This window comes from Rhamphochromis sp. 'chilingali' (genome assembly GCF_963969265.1).
Source record: "Rhamphochromis sp. 'chilingali' genome assembly, chromosome: 2".
Classification (NCBI taxonomy): Eukaryota; Metazoa; Chordata; class Actinopteri; order Cichliformes; family Cichlidae; genus Rhamphochromis; species Rhamphochromis sp. 'chilingali'.
In genome coordinates this window covers 64,439,930-64,458,770 of record NC_137930.1, presented here as the reverse complement: position 1 = coordinate 64,458,770, position 18,841 = coordinate 64,439,930, and the positions used below count along the sequence as shown (strand labels likewise).

Genomic DNA, 18,841 nt, shown 5'->3' with positions numbered 1-18,841 from the left:
AAAAATACAAGATGATTAATCATATATAAACTCAAACATATCTGCCAGTTTGGCACCTACAGTATGAGGATGGTTGGGGCAAAGACGAGTGTCCAGTAGAAAAACTGAGTGACTCACTCTACAATCATTAAAAAATACTTTGGTTTTGGCCTCTTCTTTATTCCTTATTTTCAGTATGACATGAACACTTACTGCTGTATAGTAGAACTCAATAACCCAGAAAAATGGTTGAAACCCTGATATCATCTCCCTGGTTGCTGTATGACAGCAGGCTGTCTCTTACAAAGTGAGAATTATAGATCAAATTATTAGAAAGAAGGAATTATTGCATTTAAAAGTAAAAGCAACTGACTTGGTTGGCACATGGCTGTGAACAGACATCCAGAGAAAGTCGTCTCCACGTATACAGACTAGTATCACCTGAGCCTGTTTTTGTTTTATTAAGCCATTTACAGTTTATCATTTTATTGGTGTGCGGACCTTATCGTGTCAAATTCATACAATTATGTCCTTGCTGTCCGCAATGTCAGCAAGGGAATATGTTCTTCTCAGTTCTTTCTATTGAGAAATGTTTTTAATTTTCTTTATTTAGTTTTTTCTAATCAACAAAGAGATAGTAGGAAAACAATCCTTGAACACAAACTTTCCAGTACTAGAAAGTTTAACATGGACCTCTAGACGACATTGAAGATGTAGCTCGAACCAATGTTGCACTAATATCCACAACATCAGTTCAACTTTCATCTTGGAACTATCTTTCAGCCATGACAAGATGCCAGCTGATGATAATTCAACGTCAAAATGTTTGCTGGGAGGATCCCATCTCAGCCCTGCACAATCTCTCCCTTGCTATTACCTTGAGATCAGGCGAGGAGGTGATAGATTTATTCCTCATCAGCTTGCATCTGTCGCTGTACAGTTACAGATTCCTTGTTGTCTCCATTTATTTATTTATTTAGCCTGTCCCATTTGGTTCTTTAGCCGTCAGAATTGTTGTCTGAAGACCAACCAAGATACCCAATGGATTTATTTTGCCAAATGGATCATCGTGGCATTGCCGTATTGGTCCATTTGATAGTCCTTTGTTTTTATTATTTATTTTATTTTCAGTTGTTACAGACGGGACAGACATGAGTGGGGGATAGGGAAGGGAGAAAGAAAGATGAAGGAAAAGAAAAACAGAAGGGAAGAGGGACAGTGAGAAAGGGGGGGGGGGGGGGGGAAATCTCCTGGATCACCTGTTGAGAGAAAAAGAATAGAAAACAAGCAAAAAAAAACCCAAAGCAACATACTAAACACAACACCATCGCATTAATCTAGCTAAGTGTAAACAGCAGTAAATACTAAATATTCAATGTTGTTGTGCAGCATGCAGGACAGACAGCGCACAATGTGCTTTGAAGTAGCAGCCAAGAAAGGTGTAATTTAAGTCTACGAACAGTGAACATCCATGTGCACACCTGTGCGGATCAGCGCGCTTGTATTCAAATGGTTTCCACATGTAATGGTCTGCAAGAGGATGTAGCGAGCCATAGCCCCGTCCCCCAGGGCATGAAGCAGGCATGGAGGAGATCCAGGCCCCAGACAACCAGAGGCCCCAGAGTGCGAGAGCCCAAGGAGGACCACCGGAGGGGCATCCGTGCCACCCTCATGGGAAGGGCTGAGGATCCCCAGACGAGGTGTCACCCAGTAGCCACCGAGCAGAAGCTAGAGGGGGCTGCACCGGCGTGCCCGCCAGCTCTGCCGGCAGCCAGCTGTGCCAGAGTGAAACGAGCCGCAGGCCCGGAGGCCCAAGGGCCCCCCGCACCCCGGAGGAGGCCTGACCAAGCAACAGGCGCCAGGCCCCGCCAAGTAGCCACCGGGAGTGAGCTGGTACATACTAGAGATGGCACGATACCACTTTTTTATGTCCGATACCGATACCGATATCATAAATTTGGATATCTGCCGATACCGATATGAATCCGATATAGTGTTTTTTAATCAACAAAACAGTTTTTTAAAATATCTTGCTGCATTTTGTATAAGTTCATACTCAAGTTTAAAACAACAACTACACTAAAGCTATTCTGTTATACCTATATGCAAAAAAAAAATATTTCATAGTTCAGCAATACTGATCAATCTAATAAACTTAAACCTACACCATCCTCCCTATTCTGGTATTTTAAAGAGTACTTAGCATAAATATTAAGCAACCTAACTAATAGGGTTCCAACTCCCAGCAACAACAAAAATAAAAAAATAAAAAATAGGGAACCACCCCTCACACTCCACCTCATGATGCTTAATCAACGTAATCAACCAAAGTGTGAAAAAAAATACACAGAAATCAATTATTTTTCAAGAAATATTAAATATATTCAACATCTTTCTTCAACAAAATTGCAGACTGCACAGATGGTACCTTCCCAAAGGAAAAAGTACTATAGCTTACTAGGGTATATATTAGACTTAATAGTCACTATATACAGTAATTGACTTTTATTCATTTTACATCAAATTAAAACTTTGGGTGTAAGATTCGGATAATTATTTATTAAAAGATAGACATTTTAAATGAGAATAAGAAAGAAAAGTATGTCTTTGTGCCCCCTTTTCCCTGTTCATGCCCTATCGGCCCCCCTGGCTAAACTTTGCTAGATCCGCCCCTGCACAGTTACCAGCCGTCAGCTACGTAGAAAAAGATCCTCAAGTAGAAAGTAATAATAAATAAATTCTAACAACAGCTGATCAAGCTTAAACGTGCTGCTGTTGTTCAGCCGCTGGTTTCCTCTTTCTGGTGCAAAGTGGGCCAAAAACAAACCAGAGAGACGGACTCGCGACAGAAAAGCCGATCAGCTGATCATTAAGCAGTTTCATGATTGAAGTAGCAGCCAGAAGAGGCAGTCGCTCCATATATCGTTTGTTAAGCTTAACGCAGGAATGCTTTACAAACATTCAGAGATGGACTTACACACTTGCTTTACTTCTCTCGGGGATAACTTTGTCGGAGATGAAATGCCGGGTTGCTAGCGAAGCTCCAAATGCTATCCAGACCACCGACAGGTCCTGCATGCCACAGCCGCTCTATCACGTGATGCATACTGCTCCAAGTGCTAACGTTCTGAGGTGAGTTACGGCGTGTTGCAAGTTTTGTGAGGTGCTTTCGTGATATTTAATGGATCGGATTACATTTTTTATTTTTCTCCGATATCCGATCCAGTAATTTAGGTCAGTATCGGACCGATACCGATACGTAATATCGGATCGGTCCATCTCTAGTACATACCTGAGCGCCCAGCCCCGGACACCAAGAACCACCAACGCACCGACCCCTGAGGGCATCAGTCACCGGCAGGGAGTGTGGTGAGGGGAGATAGGCCTCCACACTTTGGAGGGCCTGGGAGTTCCCAGAGAGGTGGAGTCTAAGACCCGACCTGACATATAGACACAGACAAACAGGCACACACAGACACAAACATGCATTCCCACCCTCATGCACACATATACAAACACTCAGCACTCACCCAACGTAAGGATTGACATAAATGGACATGTACACACAATCACACTCCCCAAACATACTCTATACCCCGGGTCCAGGTACCCTCGCCCCCAGAGGGGGAAACAGCACCCAGACCCAAGAGATGTTACCCTTCTCCCCGGGGTGGAGGCAAGCGGACCGTCCCAGGCTCCGCAGCAGCAGGGAGGCCCATCGGACAGCCAACATCTCCTCCCAGCCCCCCCGCCCCGATGGCTAGTAGAGAACGGGGGTGTGTGAAGACCCCATACCTCCCTCCTCCCGCTCATGTGTAGTGTTGCTGCGTGTTGTTCTAAAGTGCATTTAAAACAAGGGAGAGCATGGTGCTGCTGCCAGAGAGCAGCAGGTGTTAGCACGGCCCCTCCCGAGAACCCTCAATGTCTACATGGATTTAAAATTGAGAGGTGGGCACTGGCGCCAGAGGTAGGTTTGAGTACACAGACCGTCCACTGGATGCCGTTAACGTGCCCACCCTCAAGGCCCTATATATATGTGTGTGTTATGAGAGTGTAAGTAATGTGGATGTCTAAGTTGTGAGATAAAATTGAGGCACAGGTGGCCAGAAGGGGACAGGGCCCCCCCCCCTGTCCCCTTCCCCTGTGCAGGGGATGTCTCCCCTGCACCCTGGTGACACACCCGCACCCCAAGGCCCATTTAAGCTAAATTGTTTAATGTGTTCTTAAATAATAAACAATATTTGGACCTTAGTAGCTGAAATGTACAAATCTGACATATTTGTACCCAAACTGAATATTTTGTAATTGTTGCTGTGTTGTTGTTCAGTGTTTTGTGCTCTGAATGACAGACCACTTTCTAATATGATAATAGCACAAATAAAGCAATGAGCAGATTTGCTGATATGTTCAAAATTTTAGTACTTATCACTAAATACTTTTACTATTATCTGACATTGTACAGAAAAATATTGCAGCAGTAATGAACTACAGTTATTTTTAACCCCCTTTTTGACACTGTAATTTCCATTTGTAACCATAAGTCATTTAATATATTCCTTTCCTGCTTGGGCTCTGTTGCCAGTCCCGTGTTAACACAGAGTATGCTTGACTGCGCAAGTTGAAAGGAGACCATGTAGGAGCCGCTCTAGAGATGACACTGGCAAATAAATTGTGATAATGACGCTTGGCGTTCTTCATGAACCACTGTGAGCTGGCATGTTTGACTGCGTGCTGTTATTTGCTATTATTTCTTCCTGTTTACCAGAGGGACTTGAGCATAGAACAGATCCTGGGGGGCTCCCACATAGATTATTAGTTAATTTGTTTTGACTTGGCTTTTTCATATCTGTTTAAACTAAACTTGTCCTACTTAACCAGCTCTGTTTTATTTTTCTTCTCCATAATGTTGGATTTTTTTTTTTTTTTTTTGTTTTCCTCTTTCTCACTTCATTGCATAGCCTGTAGCTCCTGCTACACTCGCTCCTCTGATTCTGTGATTAGTATTCTGCTGTATCACCATTCTGTCTATCACTTAACATACAGTGGAGCACCACCTCGAAGTGAAACCCAGTGTAGTCAGTCCTGTTAGAAGATGAAAGGAGATGCAGACAATGCTTGCACGTTTGCACACACACGCAAATGCATGCATATATGCACAAACACAGTAAAGTACAGGCATACATTTAAATTGGCACACGTACAGCCCTGATGAGAGCTCTGACAGCTGCAGTTCACTAAAAAGGCATAGAGTTTAGAATAGCTTTACTTTTAAAAGGGCAGCCAGGCAAGGTGAATTTATTACTTACTTCTCAAAAGAAGAAGATGCTCGAAGAACACCCCCCCCCCCCCCCCCCCCCCCCCCCCCCCAACACACTCACTTCCTTGTCTCTATCCACAGATTGTGCCCACGTCAACCTTTGGATAACACTTCTGTTTATTGTGATTTTCAATATACCCCGCAAAAGATCTAATCTGCAAAGTGCTCCATAGGCTATTCACTATCTGTGTCCTCTGGAGGTTGAAGAAGTTGCTCTGCACCATCTTATCTTCACAGTAAATAGTGCTCCTGTTTTAGAAGTGGGGGGGAAATGAACTGATTAGGCAGAACACAAGAAACAAGAGAGAGGTGGCTCCTCAAGGATTAGTATTCTGCTTGGTCTCCTGCTGGTGGCAGAGCGCACAGTCAATTGGCTTCCATTAACCTGCCAGTCGGCTCTTCATTACTTCATTAGAGCCGGCATCGAGGCTTGAAGTCCCGTCACAGTTCAGCCACTTGCTAGCAGCGCCATACTGTGGCTTTTGCACATTTCATCATGGTCTGCTTGTGCTGTCCGTCTGCACATCCTGTTCTTTCGGTCTTTTTAAAGTTGTAGTTGGTGCACAACCACTGAAGGAGTGCAGGCTGGTTACATAGGAGAATACGTGTCCCAGTTTACTACAGTGCCATTTGATTTGGTCATCAAATCACTTCTTTCCAGCAGAGACTATTATTTATGAGTCATTCTCCAGAGCCGTGCAGAACCACATGTCGTCACTTGGTTTATATGCTAAGAAAGGAACTCGCACCCATGCAGCGTTACATTTGCATTACTGTCTCCATTTTTAGAGTATTAAAGCGTGCTGAGGGACTTGTTGGTAATGAATGTTTGAACATTTGTCCACAAAAACACACACGCACGCACAAATATCAGCATAAATTTAATTTCCACTTTCCTTTTCATTTGATAGGGCTGTTCTTGTAGGGATATGGACATTATCGTGAAGATACACTATTTTTTTTAGATAAATATTCTTCTCAAATTTTAAAAGACATTGCTTCAGAGGCTGGAAGATGAATCATTTTTCATGAGAAAGTTTGCTTTCTCATGTTGGTCACCTGCTTTCTGACACCTGCTTTCCATTTTCTTTCTTTGTAACTCTAATGCCGTTAATCTTTTCTCTGTTTATTGTTGGCATTCAGAAAAGCTGTAATGGATTTGGTCTGTTTGACTGTACTGCTTTGATATTTATTTTGCATGCAAATCACGATTTATTGAAATCAGCTTTGGATGGGGTTTTTTTTCCCTTTCTGGTTGCTCTTCGTTGTGGGGTTTGAAACTATCTCACTCAGCTTCAAAGATGATTTTTTTTTTTTTGTTGTTGTTGTTTAATTTTAATAATAATTTCTGTATTCACATTCACATTTAAGGTGATCACTTACATAAATGATGCAAGACAAGGAAAAAAAGTGTCTTGGTGCAGTGCCTACTCTTAATAGTCTCAGATAAATGGTTACAGAAAGATATGCTGCCAGTTGACTCATGCAGTGACTCACACACTGTTTACTCAGAAGAGGAACGAAAATACATTTCAAAATGAAGAGCTGGATAAATGATCAAGAAATGATATTTTGTTTTTTCATTGGAGTGATTTTTGGGTAACTTGCTATACTTTATTTACAATTCCGCATGACGTCTTGGCATTTTAATATCGCAGCCTTCTAAATCATTCTAAGGCACACGCCCCACCAGGGAAATGCGCATTCATAACATCTGACAAGTTATAGTGCTGGAAGTTGAAGTGTCCTTCTATTTTTGACTCCACAATGTAGGGCTCGAAGTGAGATGAGGTTTAGCGTAGCTGCTCTTTGCTCTTTGATCTGGTGGAGCTTTGATAGACCCCGGAGGCTGTACTTAGGCTGTCCATATCGACTTCTACTGCGGGGTGATGGCTTTCGTAGCACAATTCGTGTGGCTCAAGTGGCTGTGTTTGACATGAAAATGGCACTTACAGGTTCCTCCGCTTCCACTAGTTGTTATTGTGTTATTGTCCGTTTTGTGGAAGTGTCTCTTATTTATTTATTAGTTATAAAATCATTTTCGGCACACTTCATTCTAGAGGGGAACACAATCACGGAGAGAAAGATGGGAATAGAGTTTATTTAAGGAAAGTCGTTGTGAACATGGTAATTTTCTCCAGTGCTTCATTTGTTCCACAAAAAGATGATAATTTTTCAGATCAAAGTGTATTTTTATTACAGTTGTGTAGAATCAGTGAGATTGCGGAGGGAATGAAGAGAGACAGGCAGGATGATTTCCAAACAAATGAGGAAAACAAACCGTCTGCAGATATTACGTTTGCTCGAGACTTTGATAGGATGCAGGACAAGCTGAATTAGAGAGATGAAAACTTTTACTTTTGCGACATTTTATTTATTCTGTCTGTTTTCGGCTTGGATTGCTTTTTGACAGTAGTTCAATTGTTCCCTTCCGTTTCTGTACATGAATGAGGAGAATGAGCACAAGTATACCTCTCTGTTTTTCCCTTTCTCCTCGACTGCATCAATCATCCCACAGCTCAGCCCCCCCACCACCTCTCAACCACCCGCATCCAATTCAGCCCACTCAGACTCATTGTTAAGGGGACATATTGGAAAACTATTAGCTCTCATTATGCTTTATGACCACCCGCTCTCCCCATTCTGTCTTTTAATCACATTCCATCCCTTGTGTGCATGTGCGCACATTCTTGTGTGTGTGTGTGTGTGTGTGTGTGTGTGAATGTATGCGTGTATATACGCTGCAGCTACAGCGGCCAGGCGGACAGTAATGAACCACTTTCACTGTAATGCAATCGAGGCCCCTCCTTCTCCCATTTTATTGGCAAGTCAATTGCAGTGGCGCCACCTTTTATGGCAGCCCATCCAGGCTGCAGAAGTGTTGTGCATTCATGTACCATGTCAGCCAAATGGGATCAAGTCCAGGGCAATACAAATAAAATGAGATTGGACTGAATTGGGTATGGATTCTCTTTTTTTATTTATTTATTTATTTTTATATGAAGTCCTCATAGATGTGAAAACCTTTAGAGGAAACCTTATAGTATCCATTTGGTCCTTGTAACTCCAAATAACCAGGCTCTCATAAAGTGCTAAATATCTTGTAACTTCTCTGTATTGAGTCGTGCGGTGCGATCATCCGTGGCAACGCGTGTGTATGCATGTGCACGTGTTACTGGCAGAGAAATGGCAATTTTGAACATATGCTCTGTGACAGACACACAAAAGCTGACACACACTCATACACACGTGTAATGAGTAGTTTTAAGTTCCAATTGTTCGCTCCTGGCCAAGGCAACTGTCATCATTGTGCAGCAAAACTCCCATAATCCATCGGTGGCATGACCGCAGTCTAGCTTTCCCAGCAAAAGCTATTCTCTCTGTCTCTCCGTTTGTCGATCTCTTGCTTTTTTTTTTTTTTCCTTCTCCCCCCTCCATTTTCATTCCCCCTGCTTCACATTTCCCCTCTGGACTCGGTTTTATTCTTCCCTCTTGTCTCCTTTCGCTTTTCCAATTACAATTTTTTTTCACACTTAATCTGCCTTTCTCTGGGAACTTTTATCTGGGGTTGATGACAGTGGAGAGGCTGAGTTGGAAGAAAAAAGGGTGATAGCTTCAAATTATTGTTGACGACAGTGATGATGACGGTGATGATAATGAGAGAAATCTGAATGACAATGATGCCATTAATGATGATTAAAGTGGAAATGTGAATGACAATAACCTGAAAATTGGGATAATAGTGGTCGCTGTCTTTCTAAGCAATATCCATGTTTCCCCTTGGTCCAGATGGAGAGAGACAGACGGAGGGGACCGACGCCAGCCGAAAGAGGGACACTCGCTCCTCAGCCGGACACCACAAGAGCGAGGACACCAGCGACAGCAGGGAGGACGATGCGGGAGTGAGTGTTTCTTTCTTAATGCCTTTCCTATTTTCTGTGTTACCACTCAAGAGTGAATATTAATTTGATGCCCATGACTAATCACATGCTCCCTACCCGGCCCACATCATTTTGACTAAGCAGCAATGTGGATCGTTGCTTATGTGCAGGGGGCTCAGGTAGTCCTGTTCATGCACCTACTGCTTATTACATGTTTTATTCTGCAAGAGTCCAGTGCTACAAAGCCCGCCCATTATAATTAAAAACATTAAACATAATTAAACAGGACAATCAGCTTACAGGTAAAGATGTCCATGAAACTGGCTAATGTTGAAGATGAAACAATAAAGGCGTCTGTCATCAGATTTTATTGTTTAGAAAGTTTTCTTTTTTTACTCCAGCCCATCTCCAGCTTAGCCTCCTGACCCCACCCACTGCAGTGAATTTTAATAATGTTTCCAGCTCTGGGAGGCCACAGCTCAAATTAGATTGTGAATACATTATGCAATCTAACCTCCTCTTCGAGCATTTATTTCTCTGATAGTTTCTGAGTTATTTTCAATGGCAAAATATAAGACAGAGTTGGACCACAGCCAGGGATCATTAGCACTTGGTACATGCAGCAGTAAGCCGCAGAGATAATCTGACACTTAAGCTCATATTTAGTCTTTTTTTCCCTTTACTTCAAGTCTTATTTAGAGGAAAGTAGAGCAATTTTAGACAATTTCATTTATTTTAGATAATTTTCAGCTGTACGGGACCTCCGGGGTAGACTTCCTCCAGCTGTGTGTTGAAATGACAAACCAGTTTGTTTTTTTCCCATGTGCAGTCCAAATGAGGACTATTATCAAAAATCCTCTTAAAAAACTCTTGCTGTGAAAATAAATGTGATAAACTGTTGTCATTACAACCCCGTTCTCCAAATATGTACCCATCGTGGTACTATTTACAATGTGAATTGAAGTTTTTGCGGAGTGATTACAAAGAAAAAATATTTTGATAATTTCTCCATGGAAAGGGATAAATGGCTTTAAGCAGCTTCTGCGTTGTACTTTCTGCTGCTTACTTTGGGTGATTTGGTCTTTAGAGATTGAAAACCATCTGGGGACTTACAGAATTGAGAACATTTATGGAGTCATAAAACTACCATGTAATAGTTTCTCTTTTCTCACAGCAACTGCAACAAGGTTGTGTTTGTTTGTTTTAGCAGCACTGTGCAGAAGTCTCGAACCGCCCTTTCTTTATGGTTTGCTTGGAACATGGGAAATGGGTGCAGTGATTTATTGAGACGCAAACACAAATTGAAAAATGGTATATAAGGATAAAATAAAGTTTTTACAATTCTAACAAGGTCAAAGTCAATATTAGTCAATACTTCAACAAAGTCTTGTGAAACTTTCTTGCAATTTCTTTTTTTCGTGTAATTCGGCATACCTCAGGCTTTTCTCCGTGTTACCCTCCCTTAATCATGGCATATCCACTCATCCAGTTTCCTTATTTTTTTAAGGACGCACTACACATCATGTTGAGATAGCCCAAGTTTTTTTTGCTATTTTTGCTAAAAGCCGTTAGCTATTAGTACCTTGTTGGTGCAAAAACACAATTTTTATTCCTGGGTTTTCTTTGTTGGAATGTCAAAGAAACTAGAGCAATTTACGTGTTTCTGCAACAGGCTGCAACAGTAACAAAGTGCCTCAGATACTATTTAAAATTGGTTCTTTCTCTGTTTTGTGGAGACACAACAGTGGTTCAGAACTTGAGTTAGTTGCCTTTTTGTGCTTGAATGAGCAGATCAGTATAAAGTGGCTTAATATCTCCCCCCAAAAAGTAAATCACTCCTGAAGGACTTTCAGAAAGCCTGACAAACTGTTACTAAAGATCACCTTAAAAAATTACAGGAAAGTCTGGCTCCTTATAGTAGAAACAAAATAATCAGAAATGGGAGGTGACTCAAAAGTTTTTTTTTGTTTTTTTTTTTTAGCTGTAAAAACGAACATTTAATACTCAGAGTCACCGTTTGTCATCTAGCCTTAAGGCAGGCAATTTATTATTAATATCTTCTTCAAAATCTCAGCTGACCAGGTTTACACACCATCACTTGCCACTCATGTTGACAGCCCGTCTACCTTGAAGCAGTATCTTGCCTGAGGCTCAGATATCTATAAAACTACCGGAAGTGCTAAAGGATCAGCTCACTCTTTGAAGGCGGATATGCAGTAATTAAATACTCACTGACTGTGTTGAATGTTTTATGCCAGAAGAGGTATAAACCCTTGAAAAGCAGATGATATAGACATATGTAGCTTAATCTGGTGTACTAACTTTTAACTGCCTGAAATGAAATCACCAGATTTTGTAAAATGTTACAGCAAATATACAACATATTGAAGTGTGGAGGTAAAAATAAGAAATATTAATGCATTTCTCCATATTTCATTAAAACCGGTGTGTGTGTGTGTGTGTGTGTGTGTGTGTGTGTGTGTGTGTGTGTGTGTGTGTGTGTGTGTGTGTGTGTGTGTGTGTGTGTGTGTGTGTGTGTGTGTGTGTGTGTGTCTTACATGTGCGAGGATGTGCTGTGTGGTTATGTGGATGTGAATTATCTGGACTTGTGAGGCTCTACAAAGATACAGATACATAAATAATACATGATAACAAGAAGAAGAAGAAGAAACCATAATAATAAAGGCAAACAGATGAAACAAGGGAACAAATCAATAAAGCTATACTTAATTATGGAATAGAAAGTAGAATTTGGGATAATAATAAAGGATGATATTGCTTCAGGAGCTGGGAAACTGTAGTAGAATAGAAACACTGTGCACTCTGTGGATTGACACTGATGTCATATCCTATGAATATGTCAGAGCTAAAGCAGCTCTGTAATCTAAATTTCTCCCACATGTTATGCCAGTGTGCTCTGTAGTTACCAGAAATGCTGATTTTAGGTTATTGTTGCAGAAGGAGTTTCAACCAAGAGTTTTTCAGACATATTAAAAATATTAAACTTCAAGTTAAAATCCACATTGTTAAAACATTGCTGTGCAACTGTCGACTAGCTGAGGGCCCCGGCCATAAGAACAGGACGATGTATCTCGCTCTGTAAAATGCAGTCGTCTTCAAAATCGTTTTAAGGGAAGACTTTAGAAAATGTGCTTGCACCGATAAGAGTAGTGAAGGGAAGCCGGCAGGCTTTTTCTGAACCGCCTTCCTCTAAACTCTAAACCTTCTTGATGGTGTTAGGGTTTCTCTTTTATAATAGTTAAATGAAAGCAGCTCTCAGAGTGAGTCAGTCTTGTCCGCTGAAGCTCAAAAATTCAGCTACACTGTAAGCGTTTTGCTGAAGTCACCAAAATGTTTAAGAAAGTTTATGGCACGCTCTTCTTGAATTTTAATAGTGCCACTTTGTCATAAGTCCCCTAATTGACAGGTGATAGATTTGGTTTGCTTCAAATAATGATTACTTAAATTGAACGGTGTTCATACTTTGACTGTAAACATGCCCTAAATCATCACAACTACAATATAAGAGATAGGAATGGCCCGCTGCTGGAGGTGCTTATTTGGATTTACGATCTGTGCCGTACAGGAGCTCCATTTATGGTTATCTATAACACCTCTTTGTTTGTAGCAAGCATTATTTTCTCCTTTCAAGTGTTTGTGTGTGTGTGTGCACCTGTGTTTGTGTGTGTGCATGTTAACATGGCTCACCCGTACGACTTTCCTGTTGGGCTCTATAACCGCATTTCTCTTCATTATAAATTTACATGACCGTTTAGCCGCTCTTTGTTCCAGCAGTGCTTGACCTGTGTGTGTGTGTGTGTGTGTGTGTGTGTGTGTGTGTGTGTGTGTGTGTGTGTGTGTGTGTGTGTGTGTGTGTGTGTGTGTGTGTGTGTGTGTGTGTGTGTGTGTGTGTGTGTGTGTGTGTGTGCATGCGTGTGTGCATGCGTGTGTGTGTGTGCATCAAAGATGCCAGTGCTTCTTATTCAGCACTGGCATCTTTGAGGAATATCTAAAGCAGCATAGCTGACACCTTCAGTTCATGTTACGCTGCTCCACTGTGAACACTTCCCTATTTAGATAATGTCACTGCCAAAGGTCAAACCTGTAGTTCGTGTTTCAAGGCCTGGTAGTCAAAGCTGAGTGTGTCTGTCTGTGTGTGTGTTGGTGCGAGAGAGAGGAAGGTGTAGTGTGTTTAAAAAAGAAAAACAAAAAAAACTGTAATATGGGTCATGGGCATATGGGTCTTTTCTCTTTTGTTTACCTCTCCTGTTCAGCTTTTCTAATGTTTAGTGCTGCACTAATAGCTCACTAAAGCTGCCATTTCAGAAGTTTCAAACAATAAAATGAAATGGCTTGGATGAAAACAGAGAAAATCCCTTAAGGCTTTATGCACTCAAGATTAATAGACAACCTAAACCAAAATAGAATGACCTTATTGCAATTGGGCAGTGTTTTAGAGGCAGGTTCTCACAGCAGAGCCATATAGAAGTGTATTTTTTTCAACCAGATAAGAGGTAGATAGATGAAGCTCAGTGGCATCATAGATATTAGTGAGTGTTAGTGTAAAAAGTAAGCTGCAGTCCTCACACGGGCCTTGTAAATGCGTTCTGTGCTTCTCTTGGTTGCTGTCAGATGCATCGAGAGAGTGGTGGCACAGAGGAAACACAGAAAGTGTTTATCTGGACTTTTTAAGGGCAAGTATATAAGGATGGGATGAAGAATACGCTGAAGAAGAGGACAGATAAGACGTGTGTCTAGAGACGTGTAAAGATGAGGAGTATCAAAGTACCATCTGATCTGAGAAGCAAATGTTTGCACCTTTTTTAAAAAAAAAAAAAAGTACATTCTTCCCTGTAAATCAATAATAATGAAAAATCTGTTTCAATAGTTGTCTGTCATGATTGGAAATTATAGAAACTAAGTCAGGGTGTTTTTTTTTAAAAAAAAAAAATGAAAGATATAATATCTTCCCAGCCACCTGCTTTTACCTATAATGAATGTATCCACTGTCACAAACTGCCTGTAGTTGTATATTTGCAGCCTCCAGGTGGTTGCCTTGCTTTTTTTTAGAATGAGAATGAGGTTACATAAAGGATGTTTTTTTTTTTTTTTTTTTTTTTCCTCTTTCCCATTTGGTGCATACATATTCCAATGTAGAGTATATGGACATGTGGGCGTTGAATGGTGGGTGTGTATGAATGTGTATGTTGTTAAAATGAACAAGATATAGATTCGGTGCCCTGCCTCCTGCTATTCCTGTCACTGGCAGATTGCTTTTATGGGCCCACCCCTTCATCTCTTGTACCTGATAAGAAGGGAAGTGCTGAGGCTTCATAAGAAATTAAGAGACTAAAGGAGAAAAAAGAGACGCATTAGCGATGAGCAGATTGGATTGGTATGAAAGTAAATGAATATTTGAGTCACATGCTTGCCATTGATGTTAGATACAGAATACCACAATACTGAAATTTACTTTCGCAGTAATGGTATTTCTGATGGTATGAAATACACACAAAATGCAATATAACAGCAGAAACCTGGGAGAGCTCCTCCCATGGAGTCGCTTTAATTTAGTTTCTGTGTGTTGCTGCTGCACATACAGTAGCCATTATGTAAATATGTGAAATACAGATATTATATGTTATTGTACTCCCTATCTATACGTTCTAGGATTGTACTGAATGATTTCTGTGATGATACCAATATTTTATTATACTGTAATTTATTAATGTATTGATTACACACCCACATCGTGTCTAAAAACAAACACAACTTTCCCGCTGTCCCTGTTGTGAGAAAGTTCACTTCCAACAAGTAAATATAGCTTACAGTTAGATTACATTGGCTATGTATTATCTTTTCAACCACCAATTGCTCATGAAAAGTTGCAAAACGGAACTCAAAATTACCTTTCATAGTCTGGGGGGGGGGGGGGGGGGGGTGTAATACTGGAAGCAATTCACTCAAGTATATTGCTTGCCCTTGTCAGTTGGCCACATGCAGACATTCAACACTGCATGTACCTGCTCTGTCACAACCAGATGTCACTTAGTTGTTTAATTATTACTGAATCAATTAACAGCTGGTGGTGCCTTATCTGAGTGCACATGAAGGTTTTAGAATTTACACTGCGTGTGTAATATGGCCAAAGTCCATCCACCAGGTGGTTTAACCCACACTTTGATTTTTGCTTTATAACTTTTTCTTAAGAATGCTGATCATTAAGTTAACAAAAAAAAAGTTCACTTTAAACAAACTGATGATGGATTCATTCACCCTTTCCCTTTATTTAATGACTAAAGAGACAGCAAGGTGACAAACGTAATTCAGCTCAATGACACTGTATTCAGTGTAACCTGCTCTGCCTGTCAAAGCAGACTGTTTGGTAGTCACAAGCTGGAAGTCAAGAGGGTCTACCAGTCTTCAGTGAGGAGTGTCAAAAGTTATTTTTTTGTAACAGTTTAAATGGTAAATCAGAAAGACACCACAAAAATATCAGGTCTGTAAAAATATCATGCACTCTTGCTATGCAAACAATGCACTGTCAAACACACACACACACACACACTTTCACAAAGGGCAGGCCAACAACTCTTAGAACGCTTCCCCAGATTTTAATAAGACAGTGAGCCGTAAAAGGCCAGTTAACCAAGGTAAAGGCCTGCAAATGAGGTCATAGAGGAAAGAAAGGGAGGATGAGTGCGAGTAGATATTTCATGGGAGTGTTGAGATAAAGGGCTGCACCATTGTCTTTCACCTGACGGAGATTTTAATCATAGTGGCAATTTTACAGCGGCCCATAAACTGCAGCAGCCAGGCCTCATTGTTAACCTCCAATTGCTTTCAGGACTGTAAATACGGCTGCCTTACATTGCTCTGGCCTTGCCGATGGTTTATGGGAGATGGGATGGAGGTGGTGATGGCAGTAGGAGACTTCCCGGAGAATAATGAGGAGCAGAGAGCATAGACTGACTAGTAAATAAACATATTCGATCATCAGTGACACTCAGCACACTCGGCTGCACGACACAAACTTGTCGTTGATGAAGCAAGGCTGTGTGTGCTGGCTGGGTATTAGACTTAATCACTTAATCTGTAAATGGACCCGTTGAGATTAGCGTCATAACTGCTCAGTTTTACATTTACATTTGAAAAGTGACACATGACCATTTTTTTTTCCAAGTACCCATTACATTTAGCATTTCAAATGTTGTCACATGCTAAAAAGGATAGTTGATGTGATTCAGTGATTCAGGATGATGAATTCACAGCAACTCAGTGACATCATCGCTGACATTTGGTTGAAAGAGTTCTCTCCTGCCAACTGATTGAATCTGCAGCTAGCCAAGTGGAAATGGATCTCCCATGAGACATTTGGTGCATCAGCTTGAGCACCCTTCTCAAGGATGCCTGACCCTCACATTGACATACTTTGTTTTCTGTCCAATTTTCCAGTGTGCTGTCACTCCGGTCGCCAAAATACTTTAATTACATTTTTGTTTTTTAATCAAGGACTCAGAGTCTCTGGGGTTAAGCTACAGGTTGCCATTCTAAATGGGACAAATGGGAGACAGAGAGATAATAGAATTATTACAGCAAAATCCTTTCTATCACTACATGAGCTATGAAGCAAACTGTAAAGTATAAACTTTTATTGAACCCGCATACTTCATAAGGCACTTAAGAGAAATGGGACAACTTGATAGCCCGAGCAGCAGAAGGTTAAGAGAAACAAACTAAGATGGAGAGGATTTCTATATGGTCATGGTAAAAGAAAAATACACCCTCTGTCAGTCGTGAGGTTTTAAATATCAGGACATAATAATAAAATAATCAGGTCCTTAATACCTCTTAAAATTAGGTAAATAAACTTGCTTAAGACAGGGTGTTTTTTTTTTAAAATCATAACTCTATAAGAATGACACAGAAACAGTGAGTCACAAAACACAATAACTGCAACAATCTTACACAACGGATCGAATGTGGAACAAATCAGAGAGGAGAACAAAACAAAAATGGTTTCCTGAAATTGTACGAGGATGTTGGATTCCTGATTTCATGGCTTGCATGTAATGTAATGGTAACATGTGTGATTAAGGTTACTACGTTGTTCCTTCAGTATATTCTTTGATCGATCCCAATTAAAGGACTAAAACATATGTATTCCAGAAAAAAATCTGAGCATAGTTCTACTGATGTTTCATTTGATGCTCTTTAAAGTTGTGATCCGTATGCAGCAGTGCATATCCCTTATGTAGCCATAAGCCTCTGATAATGCCTCTCATAACTGATTGCAACCCTACAGACAATGAATTCTTCTCTGTCATTTTTCACATTTCTGAGTGTTGACAGCTCCGTTATAGGAGGCTATTTAAAGATTCAGTCCAGAATTGTTTTTCCTGCGGGTGTTTCAGTGCCTTCACTCATTCTTACTATTACGACTGAGGCATTTGTCAGCCTGGTGTTAGTTCACAGAAGCTTGAAATCCAAGCTGTGGGCCTGCAGTAAACTCCAAGGCAGGACTCCAGCACCGAGGTCTGCACTGTCACAACCAGATGCCAGCAAAGTAGAAGCCTGTTTGTCAAGATCAACAGCTGTTTGTGTGGACACATGCACTGAAATATACATGCAAACATGCATTCATGCTTTAGGAAAAATCTCAAAATGGACAGCTCAGTATGATACCCACATTCCTAGACTGATGTAAATAATTTATCACTTTTCCTTGTTTTTGTTTTTTGGGGTTTTTTCCCTTCCTTTTTAGGCTTTGAAAGCATTTAGCTTTATTGCCATTTGCTGTATCCCAGTTAGAGAGGAGGAGAAGAATTACTCTGTGGTATCGGCTACAATCCTTTTAGAAGGTTCCCGCTCTTCCTGCACTCGCTCCACTTCCCACCAGCTTGCTTTGTTTCACCAGTGGTCAGTGTTAATCTGTCTCGGGCTGTCTGTTTGCTGTTACAGCTCAGTTTCACGCTGGGGCCATGCTGGGTGAAGGTCATTAGATCATAAGACGTAACACTGGTCTTTATCTCTGTTTCTGCTTCTAATCCCCACCCGTCTTCCTCAGTGGGGTAGGTTATATTAAAGGTAGGTGAAGTTAAGTTTCTGTTAAAGACAAATAAAGTAAAACAAGGCAATTCAAAGTGCTTTGCATAGAATATAAAGAGCATTAAGGTAAAAAAGCAACAGCAATAAAAGTCTGGTCAAGCTTGACAATGAGGCAAACCTTTGTTTATTTTATGTTTTTGCACTCTATAAAATATCTACATCACAAGATAGTTATCCATGGGTTATCCCCATGTATAAAAGCATAGTTTTTAGTTAGGAGGCATAGTTTAGCATAGTTTCAGCAGTACTGTAAATTGTGATTTGAATGGAATTTTCATAGTATATGTTGGTGTTAAATAACCAATTTAAAAATATTTATTAAACACGTAAAAAAAAAAAAAAAAAACAAGCAGCAGAAGTGAGTTTTCTCCGATGGTTGCATGGGCTCAGCTTACAGGTCATTTTAGAAGAGTCAAGTTTTTACTCCTCTCAGGAGGAGCCACTTGGGGTGGTTTGGGCATTTAGCTACAATTCCTTCTGAATAAAGAGAGGTCAAGCGTCTTGGATATGTCCTACTGGGAGGAGACCTTCAGGTAGATCCAGGAGCCGGTGGAGA

At 40.7% G+C, this 18,841-nt stretch overlaps 1 protein-coding gene across 1 annotated transcript in view; it reads left to right on the top strand.

Annotated features, from left to right (window-relative positions):
• Window positions 1-18,841, top strand: part of b4galnt4a (beta-1,4-N-acetyl-galactosaminyl transferase 4a) — a 181,715-nt gene that overhangs the window by 47,820 nt on the left and 115,054 nt on the right. The window contains exon 2 of the mRNA XM_080876616.1: window positions 9,086-9,198. Coding sequence (XP_080732742.1) covers window positions 9,086-9,198 — 113 coding nt within the window. The remainder of the gene's footprint in view (window positions 1-9,085; window positions 9,199-18,841) is intronic.